At 50.6% G+C, this 9,354-nt stretch overlaps 1 protein-coding gene across 1 annotated transcript; it reads right to left on the minus strand.

Annotated features, from left to right (window-relative positions):
- Positions 1-6,543: 6,543 nt before the first annotated feature.
- LOC131569161 (zinc finger protein ZFP2-like) lies at positions 6,544-8,495 on the minus strand. Its single transcript, XM_058821386.1, has 2 exons — positions 8,444-8,495; positions 6,544-8,065 (listed from the first exon to the last, which is right to left on the minus strand). The coding sequence occupies exons 1-2, from the start codon at positions 8,493-8,495 to the stop codon at positions 6,993-6,995; spliced, it is 1,125 nt and encodes a 374-aa protein (XP_058677369.1). The 3' UTR covers positions 6,544-6,992.
- Positions 8,496-9,354: the final 859 nt, after the last annotated feature.

Below are 9,354 nucleotides of genomic sequence, written 5' to 3' on the forward strand. Positions count from 1 at the left end.
ACCACAGGTTGGAATGAGGACCAAGATGGTGTTTTGGCAGCATAGTTGCACCAATTTCTCTCATAAACCTTGTTGATAGGTGTCACTCTGTGACTGTGGTCACAGGGGTTTTCAGGATGAGGCAAGAGACAAGAATGTTGACTCCATCTTCAGAAGGCTTGATTTATTATTTTATGACATATATGTTACATTACAACTATACTGAAAAGAAATAGAAGGGAAAAGTTTCCTCAGAAGCTAGCTAAGCTAAGAATAGAATAGAATAGAATAGAATAGAATAGAATAGAATAGAATAGAATAGAATAGAATAGAATAATAACAAAGCCAGCTCTCTTGGACTCTGTCCAAGATAGCTCAGTCCTTGATTGGCCATTAATTATAAACATTCAAGATGGCCCAATCAAAAATCCACCTGTTGCATTCCACAGCAGCAGATAATCATTGTTTACATTCTTTTTCTGGGGCCTCAGCTTCCCAGAAGGGAAAATCCTAAAGAAAGGATTTTTAGTGAAAAAGATGTCTGCGACATCACTCTGTTTAGATAGCTGTAAGAGCTTCCAGCCAATCTTCTCTAATCAAAATGGACACATTGTGAAGTTAGGGAGGACCCCAACAGGTCCAATTCTCGGGATTTCTCTGGTGCATGTGGTAGTGTCCTCATCCACCTGTCCCAGGTGTCCCCCGAGATGAGTCCCCTACCTGTGAGCAGGCCCTCATCTGCTCCGGTAGTAATTCCCACCAGGCACTTGGACAGAGGATCCTCCACACTGCCCATGGCCATGCAAGAACTGTCCTGTTGAAGGAACTTAGCAAGAGTAACCCAAATGTTTTGTTTGGGTTGTTGGATGACCCACTCAGTGGTGGTCGTAGCGAGGATCACCCAAAACAGCCAAACATTGAGGTTTAGGGTTAGGGGCATTCTGATGCCTCTTCAGGTGGTGGGGCTGTGACCTTGAAGGGATAATCAGTAAATTTGCTGATGACACTAAACTGGGAGGAGCTCTCAACTGTCTGGAGGGCAGAGAGGCTCTGCAGAGACCTCCCAAATAGAGATGGGCAATCACCAATGGTGTGAGGTTTAGCAAGGGAAGGGTCAGATTCTGTCCCTGGGATGGGCACCCCTGGCTTGGTGTATGGACTGGGGAAGGAGAGACTGGAGAGCAGCTGCACGGAGGGACCTGAGAGTCCTAGCCAAGGTCAAGTTGAACATGAATCAGCCATTCCCTGGCAGTCTAAAGTGCCACCGTGTCTTGGGGGCAGCAGCCCAGCATCAGCAGCCGGGCCAGGGAAGGAATTGTCATGCGCTGCACGCTCTAGGGGTGTGGAGGCCCTAGAGCCTACTGGGGAGAGGGCAACAGTGATCCCCTGGAGAGATGCACCTTGGGCTCTGGGCAATCCTCACAGCTCAGGATGAGGAAAGAAACTTCCCCCATGGTGCTCTGCAGCACTATGCTAGTTTGTCCCAGTTCTGTCCTCCCCATTGGCCCATTAGCCTTCCCTTCCCCTTTTACCTTTATATGTTCATGTTCTAGGGAGTTCTCCCTTCCCTGTCTTCCCATTGGTTTGTGCAACCCTGCCCATCCACCCTGGCATTTCCTATTGGTCCCTTCCCTGTGTATCACCCCTGAGCCCTCAGACCACTGGATCCCTGATGCGCTTCTCCACCCCCTCTTTCCTTCTATTTATATCCTGGACCCTCGTTTGTCTTAGTCTTTGGTGCCTTTGGTGCCTGGACTCCTTCAGAGTTGGACCCTAATAAACCCTTGTTGGAACTCTGTGTGTTGGGAAGGATGAAAGTTTGACAAGAAAGTCTCACAGATACGTATGCTTAGCAGAAAGATTTTTAAATGTGAAGTCTGATGAAGGAATAGAGTTGGAAGTAAGTTTTGATATAGAAGAAAAGAATTGTGAGCCAGTCTTACTGGATAACCAAGGAGGCAAAGGGTGTGTTGGTTGGAAGGGGTTTTTATGACTTAGAGCAAAGGATAAACCCACCTCAAACAAGAAGATGATTTTACCAAGCAGAAAGATAGCACAGACAAACAAGTTAGCAAATGTTGCAAGTAGAAAAAAGGTCTCAGAATTTTCCAATACAAGAAAACTGAAAAACAACTTCTAGCTTAAACTGTAATGTACTAACTTTTAGTGATTGGAGAATAGTAATATGAATATGGTAATTATAGTAGTTATGATAGGCTATAGATAATATTTAAGGCATAGATTGGTTCTACTCTATTAAGATCTAAGCAAAGAAAAGTATATAATGCATTGTAACCAAAACCAAAGGGTCTCTAGCCCTGCCTGCAGCTGGAGCTGACAGCTGTAGACACAGGCTCTGTTGCCCACGACCCTGGACTGCTGTAACCTCTTGGATGGAATAAACTGCATTTTGGAGAGCCACCTGGAGTCCTGCATCCCTCATTTCGGCTCTTACACCGTGCCTGGACCCTCCCGTGTCTTCACTGCCGAGCTGCTCTGTCTGTGTGTGTTTGTGTTTCTGGGTGTGTGCTGGTGCCCTCATGGCTCCTGCCCGCTGGTGCAGGATGGTCTTGGGGAATGTTGCATCCACCACCACCATGGACTCCAAGAAGTGGCGCCCGAACAGGGACCTTCATCTCATACCCCTGAAGAGCGTCTCCACTGTCACTGTACCTTATGTCACCTTCAGGTCAGTCACTACCCCAAAGCAAGCTCTGAGTTTTATTGGGGCGCACTGAAGGGAGAGAGCAGCAACCCTCCCAGAATTATGGACTACAGGATGCTCTCCGTGGCAGACCACCACAAGATCCTTTGCTGACCCACCATTGTTTGACTATGTTATGGTCGGGGTCACCTGTGACGGTGTTCACAGGGGTCCGAGGAAGAGGGAAGAGATGAGAATCTGACTCCATGTTTCAGAAGGCTTGATTTATTATTTTATGATATATACTAATTAAAACTATACTAAATAGAAGAAAGGCTTTCATCAGAAGGCTAGCTAAGAATAGAAAAGGAATGATAACAAGAGCTTGTGTCTCGGACAGAGAGCCCGAGCCAGCTGACTGCGATTGGCCATTAATTAGAAACAACCACATGAGGCCAATCACAGATCCACCTGTAGCATTCCACAGCAGCAGATAATCATTGTTTACATTTTGTTTCTGAGGCCTTTCAGCTTCTCAGGAGGAAAAATCCTAAGGAAAGGATTTTTCATAAAATGTGTCTGTGACAGTCACCCTTTTATTTTGTTTTCTCATTTTAAATCTTGTGGGTGGGAAGACTGCAGAATGGGCACAAGATTCACCATTCTGCAGCGGGAGATTTATATCCCAAGTTAAATTAACCCTTGTTGCTTGGGGAATTAGTTTTTCAAAGGGGAATTTAAAAGCTTTTGTTCATTTTCTTTCCAAATATTTTGTGAATGTTATGAGGGAATCAGTTTTATCACTTGAATTTGGGATAATGTTGGGGTAAAGATAACTGTTGTACAAATGGAGGAAAATTTTAAGGTTGGGAACTTTTATCTTCTTTTTTGTTTTATTTATGATTCAGTTAAAAAATCAGGGGGAAGTCTGGAGAAGTTACACGTTTGGATCTCCAGCTGTCTCCCCATTTGCTGTGTTCCTCCCCTCACATCCCTGCTCCCTCATCCCCTAAGGAAACGTCGAATGATGGAACCTGCCAAGAGGCGTGGGAATGCCACAGCTTTCTGCCATCTCTCAACCTCTCCTGTCCTTCCCTCAGGATGGTGCTGGCCATGCCATCCTGAGCCCTAACCTAACCCTCCTTCCCATGCCATCTTACCCACTTCCCCTGCCCAGTTTTATTAGCCAGGATGGTGTTGGACTTGTGAGGAGACCCACCATCTTAGGCCAAGTGGCGCCAAATTTCGCCTTACCTCTGCAAAATGGTGCCCAGGACCCTCCTTCTCCTTTTCCTGTTCCTGCTTCTACATCATTGGGCTCCTCCCCTGTGATGCATTCCCCTCCACCCATCCTATGGATGGTCTTCCCTGTGTTGGGATGTAACACTGTGACAATTCCATGCCCTTCCTTCCTGGCTGCTTGTAAGGGGAACCTCAGGTGACTTCCCCAGCCATGGGAGGGGACAGAACAGGGTGTGGATGCCTCCCGTGCCCCTGTCACCCATGGGGGGAGTGGCAGTGATGGGGGATAGGTGGCCTGGTCATGCCACCAGGGGTGCCAGGATGGGGCACAGGTGGCAATGGAGTTGCCACAAAGGGTGTGGTGACACAAGAGTACAGGTGGCTATGGAGATGCCACCATGGGTGTCATGACACGAGGGGACAGGAAGCCATGGAGGTGCGACCATGGGTGGGGTGACACTAAGGGGCACATGGCCATGGAGGTGCCACCATGGGTGTGGTGACACCAGGGCACACGTGGTTATGGACATGCCACCATGGGTATGGTGACACCAAGGGACAGGACGCCATGGATGTGCCACTATGGGTGTGGTGACACTAAGGGGCACATGGCCATGGAGGTGCCACCATGACCATGACAGTGCCATGGGGTGGCAATGCCGGTGGGTGTGGCAGTGTGACAGTGACAGGCCATGCACAGGGCCAGCCCTGCAGCTGTGCCCAGCGCTGGCTCCCCAGGACCCCCCACCCCTTTCGGAGTCCCCTCTGGGGGTGGCAGCAGTCCCAGTGCACCACTTGTAGGTCTTCAGTCGGGCGGGGGGCTCGGGGGGAAGCCAGGGGGGCTGGAGTAATTTTGGGGCTGGATTTGGGGTTGTGGGGTGGAGGGTAGGGATGGGGGTAGTCACTTGGGGGACTCCAGGGGCTGGATTTGGGCATGGTGGGGTGGGCATCCCCGCCGTGGGGGTCCCCAGTATTTGGGGTTCCAAATCTAACCATCCAGGTGTCCCAATTTTTGGGGTGCCCAATCCAAGGGTCACAATTTTTTGGGTTCTCCTGCCCGTCTAGGGGGTCCCCACCCAGTGGGGACCTGTGCCAGCCTCTCGCAGTCCCCACTCATGCCAGGGACAGGGTGACACGGTGACAGGCTGACAGGGGGACAGGCACCCTGCTGTTAGCGTTCAAAACCACATAATCACAGAGCGATTATATGTGGTGCTTTTTATTTAAGAGCTCTGGGAATCAGGGTATTACCCAAATCTGATTCTGACCATACATCCGAGATGATCATGTTTTTATACTCTATCGTTATATAACTTTCATGTTAATTATTAAACTTATATTGTTCTATTGTATACATAGATTTCAGCTAAGCATAGCCCCCCTTTAAATTTCCAACATAGTTTCTCATGATTCTTCTTATGGTTATATAAAAATTATATTTAATTACTAAACAATCATCACATCTAACAATTATATCATTTATCATACTGCTTATGCAGGTGCAGTTGATCTGGAAAAACACAAAGCTTAACATTTTAGATTCTATCTTTAACTTTTTCCAGGGCTCCACTATCACTGCCACCCCCGTGTGGGACCGGAGTTGTTTCTTTTGTGCCCCCGTCGCACTTCCCCTCCCTCCCCCACACCCTGGAGACCCCTCTGATTCTCCCTTTGTCATCCCCTCTGCGGGGAGGGTATTGGTGGCACCACAGGACTCCCTTTCTGGTACATCCCAGAAGTGGCACTTGCTCTTTTTGTCACCACCACCCGCCAGTTTGCCACCAGTGCCCCAAAGAGAGAGGGGTGACCCACATCCTACAGGAGGGGGGTTGACCACATTTCGGGGTCTCCCTCACCACTTCCACCTCCCTGAGGATGCTGTGCGACCCTGCACTCCCCCACCCTCACCTCCTCCTCCTCCCCCTTTACCTGTGCCCCAGGAAGTGATGCCACTGCTCCTATTGGGGACACACCAGTGACACCGAGGGGACACTGTGGGTCACCTCTCAAAGGGACTGCAGGTTAACAGTGGCTCCTCGAGTCCCCCTGATGTGACGGCTGGGGGGACTTGGATGCTGTGGTGACAATTTGAGGGGTGGGTGCTCATTCTGGGGTCTCCAGGGTGGGTCCCAAATCCCCTCCGATCACCACAAAGTCATCCCCCAGCCCATGCCTCAGTTTCCCCTTGCTCTGCAGGGGCCATGTGGAGCTGATGTTCTGGAATTGGGTTTATTTTGGGAGATTTTGGGTTGGGGGCTACTGGGATGGGCTGGTGGGACAGTGGTGTGGGACAGTAGTGTGGGCCAGGGTATGGCCAGCCTGGGGGGCTGCAGGGCCAGGGGCTGTTCAGACCAGTGTCCAGCTGGGATCCATGGCTCTGGTGTCCATCTGGACCAGGGTCCATCCAGAGTGGGATCCATGGCTCTGGTGTCCATCTGGACCAGGGTCCAACCTCTCCTGCCCCCATCCATCCCATACTCTCCAGCCAGGGCCACTCCTCACTGCAGAGTGCACAAGACCCTCGGTCAGTGCCAAGATGACCCCAAACCCCGTCCCAGCAACCCCACCAGGCCACCCACCCTGAGCCCCAGTGCCACTGGTGTCCCCTGGAAGCCAGGCCAGCTCTGGAACTCCTGGAAAAGGAGATCCACAGTCCTGGACTGGGGACTCAAGGGCATCCAGGATGGTGAGCACTGAGTCCATGTGGTGTGGAGGGGTGGCTGGGGACACAACTGAGGACACACCTGAGGGGAAGCGGGTGAGGGGTTAAGCGGTAGGGAGAGGGTTGGAGGGCGGGATGCACCCAAAAATTTGCCAAAGTCAAAGGGGAGGATGCCCATAATTGGGAGGAAGGATGGAAAATAGGGAAAGGATCCAAAATAGGGGGGAACAGACCCTAAATAGGGGGGAAGTGACCCAAAAAAGCGAAAGGACCCAAAGGACAGAGAAAGGATCCAAAATAGGGAGGAAAAGACACAAAATAGGGAGAAGGGACGCAAAAGAGGGGGAAAGGATCCAAAACAGAGGGAAACATATCAAAGTGGGGGGAAAGGACCCAAAATCAGAAGACAAAGGGTGTCACGGGCACGAAGCTCTTCCTGCACTTGGGGCACTCACAAGGCTGCCCTTAGTGGTGGCTCTGTTGGTGTCTGGTCAAGGCAGACCTCCCTGAGAAGGTCTTCCCACACTCAGAACACTTGTAGGGCCTCTCCCCGGTGTGGATGCGCCGGTGGGTGACAAGATTGCAGTTGCGGGTGAAGCCCTTCCCACAGTCAGGGCAGCGGAAGGGCCTCTCATCTGTGTGAAGCTGCTGGTGCAGAATGAGACTGGAGCTGATTGGAAATGTCTTCTTGCATTTATCGCACTCGAAGGGCCTCTCCCCAGTGTGGATCCTCTGGTGGCCAACCAGGTGGGACTTTGACATGAAGCTCTTCCCGCACTCCCCACACTCAAAGGGCCTCTCCCCGGTGTGGCTCCGCTGGTGGACAATCAGTTCAGACCTCGACCTCAAGCTCTTCCCACACTGCCCACACTTACACTCCCCACACTTGTATGGCCGTTCCAGCCCTGTGTGGATTCGCATGTGCCGGGTCAGGTGGCAGCTCTTGTGGAAGCTCTGCCCACACTCCTCACACTCATAGGGACGTTCCCCGGTGTGGCTTCTCTGGTGGATGGTCAGTTCAGAGTTCGTCCTGAAGCCCTTCCCACACTCTGCACACTCGTAGGGCCGTTCCCCCGTGTGGGTCCTCAGGTGGGCAGTCAGGGTGGAGTGCTGGGCGAAGCTCTTTCCACACTCAGGACACTCATAGGGCCTCTCCCCACTGTGAATGCGCAGGTGGGTGACGAGGACAAACTTGTCCTTGAAGCTCTTTGCACAATGGGGGCAGCAAAAGGGCCTCTCATCTGTGTGACTCCGCTGATGCCTGACGAGACAGGAACTCGTCTGAAACCTCTTCCTGCATTTATCACACTCGTAGGGCTGTTTCCCGGTGTGGTTTCTCTGGTGGATGGTCAGTTCAGAGTTGATCCTGAAGCTCTTCCCACACTCCCCACATATGTAGGGCCCTTCCCCAACGTGGATTCTCATGTGGCGGATCAGTTTGGATCTGAACTTGAAGCTCTTCCCACATTCTGAACACTTGTGGGGATTCTCCTCATCCTGGAGCTGCTCATGGACCCCCAGCTCCAAGCTCCGGCTGCCTCCCCAGCCCAGGGTGGGTCTTTCCTCCTCAGATCCCCATGATCTGCGTTTGCAGCCCCTCCTCGTGAGGGATCTCTGGGGCTTTTCCTCCCCATTGGATTCCTGTGCTGTGGAGCCGCTCAAAACAGCCTCTTCCATGAGGCACTGCTGTGGGGATTTGTCCTCCCTGGTCTCCATGCTCAGCTCCTTCTCTGGGGGAGGAAGGACAAGGAGAGGATGGGATTTGCCTCCGTGCCACAGGGAAGGGCAAGGAGATCCCCCAAGTGCATCCCCAGCAGGACAGCTTTGGCAGCAGGGTTGTCCTGCAGCCGGGGGCCGTGCTGGGCTGGGAGATGGAGCAGGAGAGAGGGGGAAAGGGGCACTGACTTCCTCCTCACCTGCCTGGGGCTCCCGGGACATCTTCCTCGTGGCCTCCTCCTCCTCCTGCATCAGGCCAAGGTTTGGGAATAGGAAATCCTGGTGTGGAGGTGTAATATGTAATGTAAAGTAATTCATGTGTAGGGGGAAAATGTATAAAATAAATTATAAAATAAATTATAAAATTGTAAAATAAACTAAACATCACAGAAGCCTCTGACCATGGACAACCTAGAGACAGATTACCTCACTGAAGTTGTGAAACTCCTGGTGGCAGCAGGAAAAGAATGCCTCGTTATCAAATAAAAGAACGTGGCTGGTGCAGAGATGAGCTTCCCCTGGAACCACCCGGGAACACCCCAGGACCATCAATACTTGATAAGTATCATCAATAAAGATAACCAAAGTTGTCAAATGTGGGAATCCATAAAAATCAGAAGGTTTTAGGAAGGTGGTTAAATACAGGCCTCAGACAGCAGATTTGTGAACAGTGCTAAGGCAGCAGAAAAGTTTTCTAAGCTGTAGGGAAGACATGGGAAATAGAACAATAAGAGCTGTGTAGATGGGCCTTCTAAGTTGCAACAAGTTTATTTAGTGTATATTTTAGAAGGTTAATTATGAATAGAGCTCTGTGCTTTGTCTCTTATAAACGAACCATTGTTATGGAGAATAGGCCGCTATTGTTTTAACCAGAATTAGGTGTGCTTCAGATTACTGGATAGAACTACTGTCAATATGCTTTTGTTCTATGTGATTGGCTGAGACTGAGATTGAGACTGTTTTATGGTATGTTGTAACACTAAGTTTCTTTGGCTTTCTGCCTGCTGGACCAGCAAGCTGTAGCATCTTTCCTCTCCATTGTCATAACAATGTAATGAGATTGATGCTGGAAAAATAAAAGCTCAAGACACTGTTTCCAGTAGCCCCGTCC

This window comes from Ammospiza caudacuta, chromosome 29 (genome assembly GCF_027887145.1).
Source record: "Ammospiza caudacuta isolate bAmmCau1 chromosome 29, bAmmCau1.pri, whole genome shotgun sequence".
NCBI classification, from domain to species: domain Eukaryota; kingdom Metazoa; phylum Chordata; class Aves; order Passeriformes; family Passerellidae; genus Ammospiza; species Ammospiza caudacuta.

Excerpts from the sequence above, each read along its gene's own strand:
- LOC131569161 (XM_058821386.1), bottom strand. The coding sequence starts at position 8,495 with ATGCAGGAGGAGGAGGAGGCCACGAGGAAGATGTCCCGGGAGCCCCAG. Across the intron at positions 8,066-8,443 it reads GTCCCGGGAGCCCCAGGCAG|GCAGCCGGAGCTTGGAGCTG; the intron begins GTGAGGAGGAAG and ends TGGGCTGGGGAG.